This window comes from Arachis ipaensis, chromosome B3, assembly GCF_059453495.1.
Source record: "Arachis ipaensis isolate K30076 ecotype BB chromosome B3, ASM5945349v1, whole genome shotgun sequence".
NCBI classification, from domain to species: Eukaryota; Viridiplantae; Streptophyta; class Magnoliopsida; order Fabales; family Fabaceae; genus Arachis; species Arachis ipaensis.
The window spans coordinates 103,275,354-103,297,244 of NC_142438.1; the positions used below are offsets into that span (position 1 = coordinate 103,275,354).

At 35.1% G+C, this 21,891-nt stretch overlaps 2 protein-coding genes across 2 annotated transcripts; one reads left to right on the forward strand and one right to left on the reverse strand.

Annotated features, from left to right (window-relative positions):
• Window positions 1-7,635: 7,635 nt before the first annotated feature.
• On the reverse strand, window positions 7,636-8,634 carry LOC107634543 (uncharacterized). Its single transcript, XM_016337990.3, has one exon. It carries the CDS (start codon window positions 8,452-8,454, stop codon window positions 8,041-8,043), a length of 414 nt encoding a protein of 137 aa, XP_016193476.1. The 5' UTR covers window positions 8,455-8,634; the 3' UTR covers window positions 7,636-8,040.
• Window positions 8,635-16,930: 8,296 nt separating this feature from the next.
• On the forward strand, window positions 16,931-17,536 carry LOC107633388 (uncharacterized). Its single transcript, XM_016337024.1, has one exon. The coding sequence runs from the start codon at window positions 16,931-16,933 to the stop codon at window positions 17,534-17,536; it is 606 nt and encodes a 201-aa protein (XP_016192510.1).
• Window positions 17,537-21,891: the final 4,355 nt, after the last annotated feature.

Below are 21,891 nucleotides of genomic sequence, written 5' to 3' on the forward strand. Positions count from 1 at the left end.
CAAAGTCTTTAGCCATAATATGCCTTGGAGGTTGTACACCCTCTTTAGCATCAAATTCAAATGTTTTGGAAGGAGGTTCTATGACTGAACTTTCCCATGGAGGATCTGCATCTCCCAAGTCTTCAACCTCTTATTCTTCTTCAATAATTGCTGCTTTGTCCAGTTATTTTAGTATAAAATTGTACTCATCCTTGATGATTTTCTTTCCTGACAGCTCCTTTCAACTATTCCTTCATCTGCAAGGGTCTCTTCTACCTTCACCTTTTGGGCCTCCTCTTGCTCTAAGACAAGATCAGACTCCTCCTTGATGTCTTCCTTCACTAATTCTTCAACCACTCCTTCGACTTCAAGGGTTTCTACTACCTTCATCTGTAGGGCCTCCTCTAGCTTCTTATGAAGTATGGATTCGCGAAGATGATTCATCTTTCTTGTTCCATATCAATAGCATAATTGGGATCTTCTTGCTCTTGGATTGATGGATGTGGGTGCTCTTCCATGGAGGGTGGTGATGGGATGGGAAGATTATTATGCGGTTGAAAAGGAAGCGCACTAAAGTTTGAGGGTTGAATATTGGAGGTAGAGGGTTAGTCCATGCGGGATATAAGTGCTTGAAGAGTAGAGGTGAGACTAGTGATAGAGGCAAGTGTAGTATGAAGCTTTGTTTGCCCTTGGTGAATAACACCAAGGGTGTTGTCATCCAGTGGAGGTTGGGGTGGATAAGGGTTAGGGTCATATGGAGGTAAATGGTGTAAAGGGGCTTGTGAGTTTGGTGGTTCAAAGGTATGTTGTGGAGGTGGTTCATAAGCATATGATGGGACTTGTTGGTAACTATAAGGGGGTCCACCATATCTATCATCTTTGTAAGCACCTCGGAATGGCTCTTGACCATAGTAATTTGGTGAAGGTTGGTTGTCACGAAAAGGTCCACCATAAATATTGTCTCGACATGCATTGTTGAATGGTCGTCGTCCATGGTACGTTGGGAGGTGTTGTTACCTAAAGGGTTGATTAGGTCCTCGTGGCTCCGTCCATCTCGGATTGTTTTGACCTTGATGCATGTTCCTGTTATAGCTTCCATTCCTTTCAACATTATTAGAACTAAACTCAAAGCGACGGAGGTGAGAATTCATAGTAACTAATAAAAATTAAAAACAAAAATAAAGGCAAATAAACAAGCAAAATAAAATATTTACAATAACCAATAATAAGGCATACGTTTGCAATTCCCCGGCAACGGCGCCATTTTGAACGAACTGATTCTCTATCGGTAAAGAATTTTTATAAAAATATAATCGCGTTGTAAGTATAGTTTCTAAACCAACAGAGAATCCTTTCATACAAAAACTTTGGTTGTCACAAGTAACAAAACCCAATAAAATTGATAACCAAAGTATTGAAACCTCGGGTCGTCTTCTCAAGGAATTGCAGGGAAGTATGATTTATTATTGGTTATGGAAATTGTATATTTTTTTGTTTTTAAAATAAGGAACAAGTAATTTAAATGGCAAGAAAAATAAATTAATAATTAGAAAATCTCTTAGCAAGGTATGAGAACTGGACGTCCTATCCTAGTTATCCTTATCAATTGTGATGAGAATTGGATTTTGCTCCCACCTTGTTAACCTCTAACTATGAAGGTAAGTTAAGTGGATGAATCAATTTGATTCCTCTGGTCCTAGTCAATTCCTATGGAAAGACTAGCTTTAGAGGGATCCAAATCAATCAGCAAAGATAACAATTATCAATCACAAGGAGTTTGATAACTCAAGTGTCTCCAATTAATCAATTCATCAATTAAAGCCAAGAATATAAAAAGCTAAGTAAAAATCATAGATCTGAAATACCTCAAATTGCATTAATAAAAGAAATCAAATCTAACATGGAAATTCATAAATTAAATTGGGAAATAAATAAAAGGAACATTGAACCTGGAAATTGAGAAGAAGAAATCCTAAATCCTAAAAGAAATCCTAAATCATAAAACCTAAGAGAGAGGAGAGAACCTCTCTCTCTGAAAACTACATCTAAAACCTAAAATTATGAATATGAATGTTGTCTATGTTGTTGTTGTTCCATGATGAATGGATGCATTCCCCCACTTTATAGCATCTAATCTGTGTTTTCTGGGCCGAAAACTAGGTCAAAATGCGGCCCGAAATCGCTGGGGGCGTTTTCTGCAGATTCCTGTACGTGGCGTCTGTCACGCGAGCGCGTGGGCCACGCGTTCTGCTTAAGGCACGTGTCCGCGTCAGTCATGCGTTTGCGTCAGTGCCATTTCGCACTAGGCACGCGTCCGCGTCATCCATGCGTCCGCGTCTCTACCTTTTCTTCAAAACTCCATTTTTGTGCTTTCCTTCTATTTTTGTATGTTTCCTTTCTGTCCTCCAAGCCATTTCTGCCCTGTAATCTTTGAAATCACTTAACACACGTATCACGGCATCGAATGGTAATAAGAGAGGATTCAACATAGGAAATTAAGACCAAAGAAACATGTTTTCAATCATAGCACAAAATTAGGAAGGAAAACGTAAAACCATGCAATTAGTATGAATAAGTGAGTAAAGAATTGATATAAACCACTCAATTGAGCATAAGATAAACCATAAAATAGTGGTTTATCAATGATTTTCCTCCATCTTTCCAAGCCATTCTTACCTCCTAAACCTTAAATCACTCAAACAAACATATCAAAGTATCAAACAAAATAAAAGTAAATTAAATTTGACAACTTAAAGCATAAAAAATATGTTTATCAATTAAGCACAATTAGCAGGAAATTTACAAAAGCATGCAATTTCAATGAATAAGTGCAAGTTAAATTGATAAATTATACTCATTTCAAGCTAAAAATTATCATCAAATATGGATTTATCAATAAGCATTGGGTTTTCCACCCTTTTAGCTTACTTTGCATTCTTTTTCCACTACGTTTTTGAATCTCTCCTTTCCAGCTCTATGGATAGTAATCCACGCCCCCAAATATCTACCCAAACAAGTTTTATCTTGAAAATTACAGTAGTTTAAAATATCATTTCTTTCTTTTCTTTTGACATTGTTGGAGAAGACCATCAATATTTTTTCAATTATTACTTTAAGACCCGAGGCTTCAAAAAATCACTCCATGCATTTATTGACCACATTCATCTGGTTTATACTTAGTGAATAATGACAAATCATTTGCAAAGAGCAAATGTGAGATCTTTGGTCCATGTTTTCCATCCTGTATCACTCTCTAATCACCTTTCTCAACATGCTTTTCAATTAATTGCAAAAGCTTGTCCATGACTATGACAAAAATATCTTTATCCTTCTAGAATGAATTCTCTTCATGTTCGCTGCATTGGTTCCCTTCATTGTTAATATGTATGCTTCATCCTATTTCTTGGATTTCTCTTGCTCTTTCATCTTCATATTTTTTCAACGCTTCTATCATAATGTTTGAATTTATGGAATTTAGATTAGGTGGGTCAAGGTTTGGGTTAGGTAGATCTTCCATTTTTTCATCAATTTCTTTAGTGTTGTGGGTAGGAAAGGTATCAGTGTTGTTATAGGCTCAGAAGCCAGGAATGATGTCTGGGTATAGTTCTGGTTGTTGGGGATGGTGTTTTGGGCTTTAGGTTAGTCTACAGGTAAGGTCATTGAAAGATTCACATTGTGGGTTGAATTATTGGCTGTATGTGAATTAACGAGAGGGGGCTCATTAGGTTGTTTCTTTTGTGGGTCAGTGTTTGGGCTTGGTTTATGTTATTAGGTTGGGCTAGGTTGGTGTCCTAGATTGATGGTTCATTTGATTTAACCTTATTTGTGATTCTCTTAGTGGCTCCATTGGACATATGATTTTGGGCTGTGTGTGGCTTCTTATGCATAATGATATTGTTCTTATTCAAACGATTGTGATTTGTCCTATTAACCCCATTAGGATTCGATTCTTTCAAATTGTGAAGTACCTGAAACCTTGTACCTTTCCTAATTTGTATGCCTTTATTGCTTTCACCTCCTACATTCTCATTACCTACTGCTGCATTGCTTTTTCTTGCTTTCCTTTCATGTGGTGCTTTTTGCACTACCATCTAAGGTCCATAGGCCTTCTCTTTATCTTTATTGTTATTACCATTTCTGCCCCCATCTTTTTCATCGCTTTTGGCTTCTGGACTTTCCTCACCTCCTTTATTATAACTTTCTCCTTCTTTATCAGTGGCTTGGTTCGTCATTACTTTTCTATTCTTAAGACATTGAGAATTCTCATGTCCACCATACTGCATGAAAAGGATATGTTGTCCAATCTTTTATACTCCATCATATATTTGACACTATTGATGGAATATTGAGATACCAATAGCTTATTGGGATCTAACTCCACACACAATCTAGCAAATTTATCCCTGCTTTTATCGGCAATATTGGTGTCTCAAGGTCTTACCCACTAGATTATCTACTCTTTGGAGCATATTTTCTTCATAATATTCGATAGCCAACCCAAGAAGGTGTATCAAAGTAGTAATGATTTCAATAATAACCTCAACTGGATTAAAGTTAGGTTTTCAAAACGTTATTGTTATTACCATTTCTGCTCCCATCTTCTCTATTGCTTCTGGCTTCTGGACTTCTCCCACCTCCTCCATTATAACTTTCTCCTTCTTTATCAGTGGCTTAGTTCGTCACTACTTTTCTATTCTTAAGACGTTGAAAATTCAAAATTCTCATGTCCCACTATACCGCATGAAAAGCATATATTGTGTAATCTTTTATACTCCACCATATATTTGACACCATTGATGGAATATTGAGATACCAATGGTTCATTGAGATCTAACTCCACACACAATCTAGCAAATTTACCCCTACTTTTATCGGCAGTATTAGTGTCTCAAGGTCCTACCCACTAGATTACCTATTCTATGGAGAATATTTTCTTCATATTCAATAGCCAACCCAGGGAGGTGTACTCAAGCAGTTATGGTTTCAGTGGTAGCCTCAACCCGATTAAAGTTAGATTTTCAGAACTTTATAGCAAGATAATAATAAAAAAATTTCAAAGCTCTCCAGTTAGAGCGAAATCAAGATCTTCTTGTAAATAAAACTTCACAGTGAAAAGCCACTCCTTATATCAATCACCCCAATACTTTCTTGTTTGCCCCAAATGGCCTCCAACCTCCTACTAAGGACTTCTAGTGATATATGCCCACCCAAAAACTTCACAACGAGGGTTTTCCACCAATGGTGTCTCAAACTCTTCAAAGTAGTGTCATTTATGACAAAGTTGTAAATACCATTAATCTTTTCTATCCTGATCTCCTGGTTCATCTTCTCTCTAGCATTATACTGATTTGAGTTCAAGTCTGTGGTCTTACCTTCTCTTGTAGATTCCTTTTTCTTCTCTATAGAATGTGTAACACGTTCCTCCTCTTCAACCTCTACTATTGAGTTTCGCCTTTCCTTGATTGCATCTCTAAAGGACTTGATTCGCCTACATTCTTCACCATTGTCTTTTTCTTCATCACCTAGCATCAAATCTTTCTCTCACAGAACCATAAACGTATCTCCAGTGAAACTGCCTCCATCGCCTTCCATCCTAAATTTCTTCCCTTTTCGAGCCTCTACCTCTCGGTCTTTATTACTATAGGGGGTCTATGAATTCATGGGAACGTGAATTTCTACCCCAAACATATTTATCACACATAGTGGTAGCCTCAAGTACAGTACACTAATGTACAGAGAGAAAAAAATAAAAAAATATTTTTAGACACAAGTTTTTTTAGAATACACTTTTATTCCTCTCATCTCTTGTTTTTTCACAAGAACTTCTTAGTGTTCTACCCCTTTTTTCTTTTAGCCCAATAAAAGGTCTTTACAATTCTTTTGTTGATTCGGCCTGGAACAAATGTTTCAGCTTCTTGTTTTTCTTCATTGTTTCTTGTAGGGGTGTGCATGGGTCGGGTGAAACCGGGTTTGGTGTGACCCAGACCCGACCCGAAATATATACCGGGCCTATTTTTAAGACCCGAACCCGACCCTAAACCCGATGAAATCTATACACTTTCGGGCCACGATTATACCGGGTAAAAACCGGGTGAAAACCGGGCCGTTAACATTATATTACCTTGATACCTTCTTGTAAGTTAGCATGTAAAAATATCTAAATTTCCAAGACTCCAATCATTATTTGACATGGTAAAATTCACTTAGAAATATATACTAAGAACCAACTCTTCTCTAAAATTAAAGCATAACCATAATCAATACTAATATTGCCTAATAATACCAAATATTTAAATCAATACAAATAACACAATATTATGCATTAGTCTAAAGTCTTATGCATTTTAAACATAAAATATTAACTTATAGTCTTATATATAATGACTAATAACACAAAATATTAAGGTTTACAACACTTAAATTTCACATAATAATAGCCATCATCCATCACTAATAACACAAAATATTAATTATATATGATGACCGGGCCACCGGGCCGATTTCGGGTGACCCGAGCTATGGCCCGGACCCGACCCGAAATTATGACCGGGTCTATTTTTGAGACCCATACCCGGCCCTAGACCCGATGAAATCACACCAAATTAGCCCCTAAAGTGTTCGGGACCGGGCTGGGTCTTCGGGCCGGGCCGGGCCATGCACACCCCTAGTTTCTTGGACTTTCTGGAGTTAGTGGTGCATCATAGATATTATCTTTAATTACTAACTAATATACTAAAAAAATTTAAAAAAAAAGCTTTAAATCACTAACTACAAAACTAAATCGAAAATTACAATCATTACTCCAGAGTAAAAACAAAACTGATCCTAATTAAACAATCAAACACCATGTTCCAAAAAAAAAATTCAAATACTAAATAAGTCAATACATCCATAAGTAAATACCATTTTTTAATGAATAATAATATATAATTAATAAAATTTATTATTTTTTATTAAAATAAAAATATTTTTATATTAAATTTTAAATTTTAATAATATAAAAATAAAATATTAATTTAAAATATTAATTAATATTAATAAAAAATATTACTCCGTTAACATTTCTCTTTCTTAATTCATGTGAAAATGCCAAATTCACCGTTATTATGAAATCTATTTATTGACATGTATATGTTCAGTAAGCTAAGCTAGTAGTTTAACATAAGTTTTGTGAGTTCTATAATTTGAAAATTACTTGAAATTTGAGAGATGAGAATAATAGAATAGAAATTGCAATAAAAAAATTAGAGAATTATTAGTGTAATTCTTATGTATGTTATACATATTTTTTTAGGCTTAATTTGCCCCATTAATTTACTGTGATATGCAACAATAAATCACTGATGATTTTTTTTGTAAGTTATAATGAAAAACACTTTATTTACTTTTATATTCACATCAGTCAAATCTTACGCTATTAATATTTTATAAAATAATATTTTTTACTTTTTTTTTTGTATACAAAAAAAATATTAAGATAGATTATCCAAAAATAATAAAATAAGAGAAATTTATAGACATCGAGTACATGCAATATACAACAACATATTTATGTATAAAAATATTATTCTTTCAAAAGATATAACTATTCAATGAGTTACCTCTTTTTAATAAGTTATAAACTTTTGAATAAGTCGCACCTATAAAAAATATAACTTTTTAAACATAACTTTTTATCTATTTTAAAAATATATCTCACAAATTAAATTTACAATTAATTAGTATAGGCCGATATACTTTATTTTGGTTTCCTGAAACTCGCAAACTCACGATATACTTTATTTTTGATTGATCTCTTTTCTTACTTAGCCGGTATATGTATGTATCATTATTAGTATTAGATACCTAATTTATCAAAAGTATATAGTAAAACTAATTTTTATACAGAGATACTAAACTATGGACTACATCTAGATCTGTGCTAATAATTATACAAGAAAAAGAACCATATCTCATATGTCAAAAAATGTGTATAGTCATCCCACTCTAAGAAGGAAAAAAAATAAAACACAAAGAAGGCTATTGCAGTATATTACAGCTTGCTACAAGTGCAAATTATTGTTATTGGGGCAATAAGGGGGACACAACGCAAACTCGGCTCGTTGGGACGGACACAAGTTCACGTGCAACATCCTTGAATTCAAGAACTCCTCCATTATTATTGCATTTTGATAGCAATCGAAACGCTTCTTCCTTTGTCATCTTTACCTTCACTCTTATCCCTTGATTCCCTTCTCCCTTTTCCCTCCTCCATTCATTATCTTCACTAATGCACTTTTCTTCTCCCAAAATGGTAGGTTCTGCATCCGCAAACCGCACAGTTTTCTTCACCATTGTCTTCTTCTTTGGCGGTTGCTGCTTCTTATTCGTTAACTCATCTCTGTACACAGCTTCTGTCACTTTCAGTGGCTCTACTTTTGCTAATTTCTTAGGTGATATTCTCCTTTTAAGACAACCAAACACCTTCCTCATCATCTTTTTATTACTAGTGATCAGTTTCAACAGGGAATCAGGAAGGTGGAACTGGAAACTGTGAATTAATAAAGGAGTAGTGCTCAGTGGTGCAAGTCGATGAGATAATGGGAAACCAAAAAGTGGAAGAGGGAATTTATAGTGAGTAGAAGCGTGAAGTGTACATTGGGGCACTTCAAATATAACAATAAAAAATGAAACAGTTAATTTACGTGGAAATTTATGTTAGCCAATGGGAGACCAGGGTTTCAACTGAAGAGAAAAGAAAGTCGTATCTACGAATCTATTAGTCAGTAGTAATCTTTCAAGTGATTGGATGTTAATTTACATTTGTCCTTTTATATTAGAAACTGGAAATGTTTTCTCCTCTTTTTTCCAAAAAGACTCTATGATCCTCGTTGAAAGGGTCAATACACTTTCCGAGTGGTTTTACTGGTCACTTGAAGTTGGCCAGTTCAAGAATTGAAATTTCTCCATTAGAGACAAAATAAACATCCCTGCCTTAGTCGATTTATTTCCAAGGTTGCGAGAACTGGACCGGTCAATGAACCGGTGAGGTGACTGGTTCACTGGTTTAGTGGTTTGACTGGAGTTTAATCGGTTTAATTAAATATTAAATAAAATTATTAAAAATTTAATATATAATTTTATATATTTAAATTCATGAATTTTTAAGTAAAAAAATTTTAATAGAATTTAAGATATAAAAAAAATTGAAGATGAAAAGTTCATTGATAATATTCAGATTGAGTTAAATTTATTGATAACTTTAAAACAAGTAACTGATGCAGAATTTCCACTCAAGCTGCAAAAAATTAAAGATCTTGCAGGCAACATTGTCAAGCCAAGGCTAATTATTCAACATCAATTCTCTTATACAATTCAATTATCCCTTTTTGGGCTGCCAATATACAATTCAATTGAATAACACATTGATGAAATTTCTTATTGTGCAACAAGCCTCTTATAACTAACCAAACCCTAACTAGATTCAACAAATTCAATGCTTTTCAACAACAAAAACTCATAATACAGAGTTACAGACAACTCAACCTCCAAATCCAGAAACAGAAAAACTAAGTGAAACAATTCAAATTAAATTCAGACTCACATTAAGGAACAACCCAACTCAGAACACAATCCCAATTCAGAATCTAGTACAAAAAATCAACTCAGAAGCCAGAATCTTAGAAATCAAAACTAAAGAAGCAGCAGCTTACTGGAGACACGGCGAGGGAGGAATGACGGTGGTGACAGTGAGCTCAGAAGAGGATCATCAGTTTCTTTTTTTTTATTTTAATTAAAGTTTCAAAACCAGATCAATTTCAGTACTACACCATTCAAACAAAACAAATCAAATTCAAAACAACACAATTTACACAAAAATGTATACATATATACACAAAACTGAATCAGAGGAAACAAATCTAGAGAGAAAAATAAACTGTTCATAATATATGTAATTTGTTCATGCAGCTTGACAGTCACAGAAATCAACTGATTCAGGTAAAATAAAAATTTCAAACTATTTCCATTCAGAAGCAACAAAAATATTCATGAAGCAGCAAACCGAAGCAGCAAACAGAACAGGCAGCATAGAAAATCAAAAACAAAAATCAAGATCAGAACATGTTCAGAAGCAACAAACAGATTGAAAGGGTAATAAAAGTGTTCGAGACTCAACACGACTTGAAAAACTGAACCTGAAGCATATTTAACTGGATTCATATGTTTTTTTTTTAAAACTCAGATGCCCTGTTATTTATTTTTTTTTTCAAACAGAACAGGCGGGCTCGGCCGGTGGTGGTCGCGGCTGCTGTGGTTGGTTGTGGGTGGCAAATGAGGAGGCGGGCTCGGCCGGTGGTGGTCGCGGCTGCTGTGGTTGGTTGTGGGTGGCGAATGAGGAGGCGGGCTCGGCCGGTGGTGGTCGCGGCTGCTGTGGTTGGTTGTGGGTGGCGAATGAGGAGGCGGGCTAGGTGACGTTCGGCGACGAGGAGGCGGGCTCGGCCGGTGGTGATCGCGGCTGCTGTGGTTGGTTGTGGGTGGCAATGGTGGCCTTGGTGGGTGAAAGGAGGCTGGCGCCGAATGCTCAGATTAGGTTAGGGGAAAGGGGAAGAAAGGGGAAGAAAGGGTAGCTTAGATTAGGGTTATTCATTAGTGGCATAGTGGGTTACAGCTTACAGGGTTAGGTTCGCGTACGCCTTTGTCTTTTTTTTTTTTTTTTTTAAGCCAAAACGACATCGTTTGGCATTGAAGTTGCAAACCACTAAACCGTCAAAAAACTGGACAGTTCTTTCGGTTCGCCGATTAACCGCCGGTTCGACCGATTTTTCCACCGATTTTTTGTCAGGCGGTTTTCTACGTTACCCGGACTGGTTAGGTAATCGGTTTCCGATTTTTCTGGTTAAACCGGCCGGTCCGGTCCGGTTTTCAAAACCATGTTTATTTCACAATTAATTGCTAAACTTGCAACGTGAAAGACCCGTTCAACTTATTAATTTGTAAGTATATAGTGTGATGGCGACATGCGCAACCTAGCTATTGAACTAATTAACTTAACTACTCTTGAGAAATATGTTGAATTCCCTGCTTGGGGCAATGTTAATTAATAGAGAAAATTATGCTCCTATCCTCTGCGAGATTTTAAAATAATAGTATAATATTTCTCTCCTCTTATTTTATAAATGTACATTTCTTTTTTTCTAATTTTTAAAAAATCTCTTCTTTAATTCATTTTAAACTTTTTGTATTAACTAATGTTAACTTTATCCATTTTTTAAGAAAAAATAAATTATTTTTTTAAAAAATACCCATTAGTAAAAATTTTATTTTTTATTATTAAATTTTGCTTACCAAAATATCTTTTAATAAATTATTATTTTATTGATTAAATTGTATTTTTTAAAAAATTTAATAATTATATAATTTTTTTCTAAAATATCCTTCAATAATTTTTTAATTATTAAATTATAATTTTATCAAAATTTTCGTTAACAATTTTTTTATATTTTACTATTAATTTTTCGATATCTATATATATTATTTTAACATTAAATAAAAAATTTTAGCAAGATTATTTTTCAATATTAATATATTAATTGTTATATATATTAACAGTGGTAAGATTTTTATATTTAATGTTAAAATAATATATATTTATATCAAAAAATTAATAGTAAAATATAAAAATAACTGTTAACAAAAATTTTGGTAAAATTATAATTTAATAATTAAAAATTATTGAAGGGTAGGTATCTTAGAAAAAAATAATTTAATTATTAATTTTTTTAAAAGTATTTTAATAAAAATATAATTTAATCAATAAAAAAATAATTTATTAAAAGGATATTTTGGTAAGTAAAATTTAATGATAAAAAATAAAATTTTTGCTAATGGATATTTTTTCAAAAAATAATTTATTTTTTTTAAAATGGATAAAGTTAATATTAGTTAACACAAAAAATTTAAAATTGATTAAAGATGAGGTTTTTTAAAAGTTAAAAGGGAGGATAATGTACATTTATAAAATAAAGAGGAGGGGAGTGTCATTTTAATATCTCGTAGGGAAGGAGAGTAAAATTTTCTCTAATTAATATAAATAAACATAATGCCCACATGCAACTTCAGTTTGTTTGAACGTAATATTATTTAAATTTGCAAGTGCTTCGGAAGAAAGAAGCAAGAATTTGCACCATCTTGTATACATTTAGGGGTGGCAAAATTTTCGGAGGTGTGGGGATTGCTGTGGAACCGTCTTGAATGGAGATTTAACTGTGAAAAATTTTTTTTGCGGAGATGTGGACGGAAAAATTTTTCTCGAGGCAGGCGTGGGGACTCGAGCGGAAATCTCCACCCCGTTTCCGATAATTTCCGAAATTCATAAATTTACTTAAGTGTCTTTACAGACTTGCTACGTATACAAGTCTTTTTGACATATAAAGTTCATACAAGTTGGTTCAAACTCCAAAAAAACAACTCTCAGATTATGTGTAAACATGCGCTTTTCTAACTCTTGAATAGCGTGAAAACCATTATGACAAATGGTTCTTCTCCTTCAATCAAAATCGTAACACACAAAATTTAAATAAAGATCAAAATCTCTCAAAAATTTCTTAAAATCGTTGCGAAAAGTGAAAAAAATTTCGAAATTGAATTCGAAAAGAATTATAAAAAAATGAAATAAAAAGATGATCAAGAAGAAGAAGTAGCAGAAGATGATCAAGAATGAGAACACGAGCTTCTTGGTCGTTCATCTCTGTATTCCTTGAACTGAGTTGATCTTAAAGAAAATCTGTATAAAGTATTGACAAATAAAGGCAACAAGAATAACATCAAATATTTAGTTCATGAGTCACGATTCAATTAATAAATGCTTTCCACCGGTATTCAACAACTATTGTAATTTAATTTCCCAGTTAAAAAGACGTGTAAGGAAGAAAACACTAATATTCAATGGCAATCGTCTCTGATAAAATATGAAGTTTGTGTGCATAATATATGATTATATTCCACACTACTGGATGAATGACATAAAAATTGAAATTGAAAAACTTCTCTTGGGAGGAAAAAAAGGCATTGTTGATTTATGAAAAAAGTTTTTATCACTTTCACATAGAAGGAACTGAAGCAAGGAAACCAACCAATTTTCTTGAGAACAATTAAGTAGCTCGTGACTTAGAGGTGCACGGTGGAACAGAAATTAGGAATTTCGCGCACTATGGAGGAGGAAGCAAGGGTTTCACGCACTGTGGAGAAGAGGCAAAAGGTTGACACCAGGGAGAGAAGGATGGATGGCAGTTGCGCAACTCCACAACCATACAGAGGCGCAGGGTGGAGCAGAGATTAGGAATTTTTCACACAATGGAACAGGGAGTAGGGGTTTCTATAGCTGTGAGGGGAATTATTGGTTATTTGATAAAAAAAGAGATTGAACAAGTGGATTACTATAAAGGTCCTTATTAGCGGCACACATGAATGTCAATCGCTGGTACGTACTTCTGAAATTTGTGGCAATTAGATAAACGACTGACAATTTTTGGTCGCTAAGCTCCGTTTGTGCTGTAGTGTGTGTTTCTTCTTCTTTTTTATTTGATTTTTTTGTTTTTATTCTTATTAAGAGAGTAAAATAAGAAGAAATTTGAGAAGGTAAAACAAGAAGAAAAAGATGAATAAAAAAAGAAGAAGAAGAAGATGGTGATAATGATGAAAAAAGAATAAGAAGCAGCAGAAGATAAGGAGGAGGAAGAGGAAGAGTTTTGAATTATGCAGAACTTATTATCAGTACAAAAACACTGAAAATTCTTAAACAATACACATAAATATCTTAGTTTGACACCGAAATTTGCTGCAAATACACAAAAATATTTTCTTTAATGCTGTATTTTTTTTCTTATTTCTTTCTTTCTTTTAGTTGAATGAATGTAGGTTCATACTCTTCCAAGTAATTTTGTAGCATGATGTGTTTCTTCTTCTTTGTTTGATTATTTTGTTTTAATTTTTGTTAAGAAAGTAAAACAAAAAGAAACTTGAGAAGCTAAAACAAGAAGGAAAAGATGAATTTCTTCTTCTTCTTTGTTTGATTTTTTTGTTTTAATTTTTGTTAAGAAAGTAAAACAAAAAGAAACTTGAGAAGCTAAAACAAGAAGGAAAAGATGAATAAGAAAAAAAAAAAGAAGAAGAAGCTGGTGATGATGATGAAAAAAAAAAGAAGCAGCAGAAGATGAGGAAGAGGGAGAATAATAGTTTTAAATTATGCAGAACTTATCAGTACACATACACCGAAGATTCTTAACAATATACATAAATATCTTAGTTTTACATCAAAATTTGCTACAAATATACAAAAATATTTTCTTTAATGGAGAACTCCTACATTACATTCAATTCAAACCATCAACGATGAACAACAATTTTCACAAACAAAAACAATATTATTTACCTACATAATCATAAACTACTAATGAAAACATTAACTAGAATCAAACCACACCTCAGCCACTTAATTGGATTCAAAATAATAATCCACTTCGCTCTGGTTCAATTGACAATCTGAATTTGAATCATTCATTATCTTTAACAACGAGATAATTGTTCAAAACTGATTTCAGAGTTTGACTTCAAAAACATAAAGAACGAAAAAAATCGCAAAAAATGAAGAAAGAGAACGCATAGAGCGAACAAAGAAAAATGCAGAGAACAAACAAAGAGAAATGCAGAGAACGTAGAGATGGAAGAAAACATAGATTGAAAATGCTGAGAAAATTCGAAAATGAAAAAACGAAATCCTTTCGAAAAAGCTAGATATTTATATATTCGCGTGTTGATTGAAAAGTTGGTTAAATAGTAGCACGTGGGGTGAATTAGGTTAAAGAGACTTGTACGGACTTCTATCAGAAAATGACTTGTATGTGGAGAATATTTGTTGTCTTTAATAATTTATTTCTCATATATGTTTTTTATTCATTTCACATGTCATATATATATAGAGAGAGACCCCCCCCCCCAAATTCCTAATTCTCATTTGCATAACACTTCTTCAATTCAGAGATCCATAATGTCGTCCATACTCCATCCAACCTCTTTGCAGTCACCCGCTCGCCACTCTCCCTTCTCACCGCATCGTCACCTCTCACCATGCCATCACCCTCACTGCGTCGTTCTCTTTATCCGCACCGTTCTTTCTCCTTTTCAAGGGTGGGGTTCGTTCTCCTTTCCGTAATTCTGCCGTCGTGTCCATTCTCCTTTTCGCTGTCACGTCTCCTACCTCGTTCACTGTTCTGTGCTCTGGTTCGCTGTAGCGTCTCCCTACTACGTCATTTCGAAAGAAGTCACCATCTTATCATTTAAACTTTTTGTATAAAGTCTTACTTTTATATAGGATGGATACTTGTAGTTTTATTCCTATAATAATTAATGATTAGTCAAAACTATTGAAGAGATGGAAAATAGGATTTCACAAAAAATGAAGTCCTATAAAAAATTAAGATAGAGAGTAATATTCTCTCATGACGGAAAATAAAAACAGAGATAAAAAGCAAATCTAAAAATAGAGACGAGAAGCAGAGAGACATTTCTCACTCCCGTTTTATCCTGATGTCATCCCTATATATATTTACAAAAGTGGAAGCATATAGGTTCTAGAGAGGGATATGCATGTGGTTTGTACGGTAGTGTGTTAGTCAAATGAATCAAAGCGCGTGTTGAAACTTGGAAATTAAAACGCAATATCAATATTACTAGCGTGAGTTAACTTGTGTATTTTACTAAAAAGAATTTGCTACTTTTCATTTTTTCGTCGCTTTAGGTTGATGGAGATTAAATTACGGAACCATTGAAAGTGATGCGAGGAATGGGTCGTATAGAAATTATGTTAATTATTAACGTGGTTTGATTACAAACTAGTGTGTGTAGGAGACCAGGTCAATTAGGGTAGAACAAGTGATACAAGTCTAGAGGGCCAATAGCCAACTAATTTAAAAATTAACCAACAAGCAAAAAGAAATGAACATATTAAAAAAATCCAAAACTAAAAACAACAAAAATACTCAAAACTCAAATAAATAGAATATTTAAAGTTAAATAAATAAAACTAATTCAAAGTATAGAATTTAGAATTTAAAATTAGATTAGAATAAGACTAGATGATCTGTTAGGAAACTTAGATCTAACATGGCCAATAGAAAAAAAATTTAGGTCAAAACTCATGAAAAAGTCTGTTTATCTTAAGATGCTAGAATCAAGTTCATTAAAAAGCTTGTAAAGTCAATTATGTTACAAGTGAATTTTAAATTCTAAATCTTTAAATTAAAGACCTTATTCTTTACTACTTATGTATCAAATTATTTTAATAAATATATGAAAAATTGTATTTGTTTTTTATTAGATATTAGGCAATTCAAAATTTTAGCACATTTTTTATTTTCTTAACAGGTTCATTAACAAATTTTAGGTCGGATTTTTAAATAGACTAAGTTTAAGTATTTAAAGAGTCTTTAATAGACCACAGATCAGAATAAAGCTGAATATATATATAGCTACAATACATATTTAACCTTTTAACGATAAAATCTGGCCTGATTATCCATCATGTTTCATTTCTGTTTAGAGGATTTAGAATTTTAAATTTTTAACTTTGTATAACGTACTATTATCTAATGTTATGTTTTTGGTGTTATACTATTATGTAATCTAATCAGTTTTTTGTCTGTGGTACGAATTATAATATTTAGTAGGATGGGGATGGCATTTGAGGGGATGAACCGGGGCAAGAAGAAAGGGGGAATGACGAGGAAGCCAGTGACAATCAGCACACTGATGTGGATGAGCAATTGATAGAAAATAGAAAGACCTGGGAGCTGGCACACGAGTCAGGAGCAATTTTATGCAACGAAGTAGATGACATTATGGCAATTCTTCAAGCACAGAACGAAGAAATAGCTCGTAAAAGGAAAGTGGCAAAGCAGAAAGCGAAAATGAGACGATGCAGACCCAAACATACAAAACAGGTGTGTCAAACAACTTTAAAATTATCTTCAATTCATGGAATATTAGGGGGTTAAGGCGAGATGGGAAGTTGAGAATGGTGAAGGATCTAAAGAATAAACATAGGATACATATGTTAGGTTTGACTGAAACTAAAAGGCAGATAGTGACGAGATTTGACATTGCAAGAGTATGGGGACAAGATAGTCCAGGTTGGGAATATGTAGGTTCTGATGATATGTCTGGTGGACTATTGTTAATTTGGGATGAGGCGGTGTTTAAACTGAATAATTGCTATAAGGTAGAGAGGTGGTTGTGTGTTGAAGGAGAGATTTTAAAAAATAGTTTCAACTGTGTGTTTGTTTTGGTCTATGATGCACATGATAGAGATGAGGAGATTAAGGTGTGGGAGGAGTTGAGTTATATAGTGGGGTTATGTCAAGTTCTCTGCTGTTTTATGGGAGACTTTAATGAAATAGTAGATGTAGAGGAAAGGAGAGGTACCACTGGGTTAACACGATCTACGGAAGATTTTAAGTTTTGGATACAGGACATGAACTTAGTGGATTTGCCACTCACTGACCGGAAGTTTACATGGTTTTGAGGGCATTCTTGCAGTCGCATAGATAGAGTTCTGGTTAGTTTGGAGTGGCTAGAAGAGTTCCCAGAGACACATCTGTGAGGTGGACCAAGGGGTTTGTCAGACTATTGCCCTTTAATAGTGGAGGGTAAGAAGCTGAGAGGAGGTCCGAGGCCGTTCCGGATCCTTAATTCGTGGTTTACGCATGAGGGTTTTCTCAGGATGGTTAAAGAGGAATGGAGAGGATTGGGGGAACTACAGTTCACAGATAAATTGAAGGCTCTGACAAGACCGTTGGGAAGATGGCATAAGGCAAATTTTGGTAAAATGGACAAGAAGATTATAAAGTTTGAGGAAGAGATCAAGAGGATTGATGATATGGTTAGCAATGGAGTATATGATGGAACACTGGAGGCTAGAAGAAAGGCGCTGGTTAAGTGCTGTGAGCGATGGTATGTGAGAAAAGAAGTACATTCGAAGCAAATGTCGCGGTCTCAGCACGTGAATGATATGGACAGAAATACAAGATACTTCCACAATATAGCTTCAGCAAGAAGGCGGAATAATAGAATTGATACTCTGGTCATCAATGGCAGGCTGGTTAGGAATCAGGATAGAATAAAGATTGCTATCAGAGAGTTTTACAAGGATTTATATCATCAGGAAGACTCTCCTATTATGGGATTCAAAGATGGTCTGGTGGTTCAAATAGGCGAGGAAGATGCTATGGCTCTAGAAGTGCTGCCGTCGGCTGAGGAGATCAGAGAGGCTGTATGGGACTGTGAGTCATCCAAGGCACCAGGGTGTGACGGATACAACATGAACTTCATCAAGAGATGTTGGAATGACGTTGGATCTGAGTTCATGGCTGCAGTGATGGGGTTTTTCCAGACAACCAGGCTACCGGCAGATGCTAATATCACTTGGGTGGCGCTGACACCTAAATTCATAGGTGCGAAGGAGATTAAAGACTTGCGACCTATTAGTATGGTGGGGTGTGTCTAAGGTTATTTTGAAGGTGCTAGTTAGGAGGATGAGATCAGTGATGCCAGCATTAGTAGGAGAGACCCAGAGTGCATTTGTACAGGGACGAAAAATCCATGACGGGGCACTTATTGCGTGTGAAACAGTTAACTGGCTTAAACTAAGGAAAAAAGAGGCTGCACTAATCAAGCTTGATTTCCAAAAAGCATATGACAGGGTCAAGTGGAGCTTTGTGAACATCATGCTGCAGAAGATGGGATTTGGACATAAATGGAGTGTGTAGCTACTACGTCTATGTCGGTGTTGATAAACGGCTCGCCGTCTAAGCCTTTCAACATGGAAAGAGGTTTGAGGCAAGGTGACCCACTATCTCCGTTCTTGTTTGTACTGGTTGTGGCTGTGCTGCATCGAATGATTGGAGAGGCAGTGAGGAATGGACGTATATCTCCTTTGCTGGTTAGTAGAGATACTGTAGTGTTGTCACACCTTCAGTTTCCTAATGACACTATCCTCTTTTGCCCACCAGAAGAGGAGACTATTAAGAATTACAAGAGGCTTCTGCAATGCTTCGAGTTGATGTCAGGCCTGAGTATCAATTTTGATAAGTCCAATTTGATTCCAATTAATTGCGAGGAGCAGTGGGTCGAGCATATGTGTAACCTGCTGAGTTGTAAGGGGGATGCCCTTCCAGTTAAATACCTTGGAATCTTTCTAGGAGCTAATCCGAGGTTGGTGAAGACATGGAAGCCTATAATAGACAAGGTGGAGGAGAAACTCAGGTTGTGAAAAGCTAAGGTGCTAAACAAAGTTGGGAAGTTGGTTCTTATCAAATCAGTGTTGAACAGTTTGCCAGTATACTATTTGAGCTTGTTCAAGATGCCGAAAGCTGTTGCTGAGAAATTGATCTCGCTGCAGAGGAGATTCCTATGGAGTTCGGAAGAGGGTAGGACTGGTATGGCATTAGTAAGATGGGAAGTGGTGCAGGCACCAAAGAAACTAGGTGGGCTGGGAGTCAGGGATGCTATGGTTCGTAACATAGCGCTGTTGTTTAAGTGGTAGTGGCAATTTGCAAAGGAAGAGTGCCCACTATGGAAAAAGGTGGTATGTTCCTGTAATAATCTAAACCCCAATGAGCTACTGTCAACTCAAGAGCTGCCTACTAGAGGAGGACCATGGAAGGACATTTGCCAGTTACAAATCATGAACCAGCATTTGAAGGATAAGATGGTTGCAGGCATGTCCATGGAGGTTGGTGATGGGCGTTTGACTCGATTTTGGGAGGATGTATGGTTGCTCGGTGGATCTCTGAAGGATCGCTTCCCAAGGTTTTTCTCTGTTTCAAACCAATGTGGATCTGTTATACGGGAGTGCAGGTTTTGGGATGGGTTTGAGTGGATTTGGAACTTCCAATGGAGGCGAGAGCTCTTCCAATGGGAGTTGGAACTCCTGAGTGATTTGCATGGGGCTTTGAGACCTGTGAAATTAGTACATAACAGAGAGAACAGAGTGGTGTGGAAATATGATAGGCGAGGTGTTTTTACAACTAACTCATTTGTGCAGGTGATGCAGGAGGAACTAACCCCAGAGGAGGTAGGAAAGGGCTGGTTCCACCTAGAGTTGAGCTGTTTGTCTGATTTGTTCTGATAGAAAGAGTGAATACAAAGGACAGGCTAACCCGGTTTGGAATCATCAGTCAGAAAGATATTATTTGTGTTCTTTATAATAATGATGTGGAACATGTACATCACTTGTTTCTAGGATGTGTATTTGCTTGGCAGGTGTGGAGTGCTTGAATTTCAGCCTTTGGCCAACGATGGTCTTATCCGGGATCGATGAAAGAGCATTTCTTAGTTGGACAGAAGAACTGAGAAGGATGGAGGAGCGTAATCACCGGTTAAGGAGCTTTTGTGCGAGCGTTTGGAACCTATAGTTGGAAAGGAATAGGAGGATTTTCCAACACACAAGCAAATGAGTTGAAGAAATTATCAACATTTCTTCGAATAGTGTTAATGAGTGGAACGGTAGGGATCCCTTTAGTTGTTGATGACTATGCCGGAGATGACATGAGACCGTTTTCGTGTTGTTGTGGTTCTAGTTAAGTTAGTTCTTTTAGTTTGTGTGGTTCTGGTTGCTCCACTTCTATTGTATTGAGCTGTTTGCTTTCAAAAAAAATATTTAGTAGAATATTCATGAATACGGATAATTTAACAGTTTAATTACTCTGTTGGTCCCTATAGTTTCGCAAAATTTTCAATTAGATCCCTATACTTTTTTTCTTTTAATTGGGTCCCTGCACCAATTTTTTTTTTTCAATTAGATCCCTACCATAACAAAACCGTTTGATTTAACGGAATATTCCATTCCTAAATTGAATATTCCCTCAATTTTTTCTAAATTCATAAATTGTGTCTCCCTTTTTATTTTGAGAAAGACAAAATTAACCTTTTATTCTTCTTCCACCTTTTCGTCTCCCTCTTCTTCTCCAGCCTCTCTCTCTCTCTCACCTTCATTCTCACCATTTTCGTTCTATCAGAAAAGAAACCAAAACAACCAGCTCCTTCTCTACCCTTCCCCCTTCTTCTCCTTCAAGCTAGTAGTGCTTGCTCTTGCCATTTTTTTCTGCTGAACACGGTGAATGTTGAGGATCTGCCACTTTTCTCAAATTGAATGAGGTTTATAATTCACAAGGCCTCAATTTCTCTTTTTGATTATGTCATTTTGTTTATCTTCACGGTGAAGAAGCTCGTCTTTTTCAGTTTCTATGTGGAGTTTGGATTTTTTTTATTTTGTGTTGGTGGCTCATTTTTGTTTGCAGATGCATGTTCAGAGAGGATTTGCCGGATTATAGCAGAGTTTGATTTTGGAATTCTCAAGTGAATTAGATTTCCTTAGTTTCATTGATATATTCTAGCGCTCGTGAAGATTTTTCCCTTCTTAAGGTAGGGAATTGAGCCGGAGTTTTCTTCTCTTCCTTTTTTTTCCCCTTCTCTTCGCGAGGCGGCGAAGGGTGACATGGCTGCTGCCATCGTTGTTGGAAGATGTTATCGACAAGCTGCTTCCTTCGTGTCCGTTGTCGTTGTTTGCCATCTCAGATTCGGCCTCCGATCTGCTTCATTTTGCTTTTACCTTTTCTTCTGCTTCATTTTACTTTTGCTTCATTCTACTTCAACTTCATTTTGTTTTTGCTTCATTATACTTCTGTTTTTACTTTTGTTTTTGAATTGGTTTTACTTCTACTCAATGATTATGTTAAACAAAATTGATTGTGTTAAAAAATTCTGATTATGAGTTCTGATTATATATGTGTTTTGTTTGTAATTAAATGATTATGTCATGACAAAAATTCTATTTTTGATCATGCTAAAAATTAATTATGGCAAAAATTTTAGTTTTGA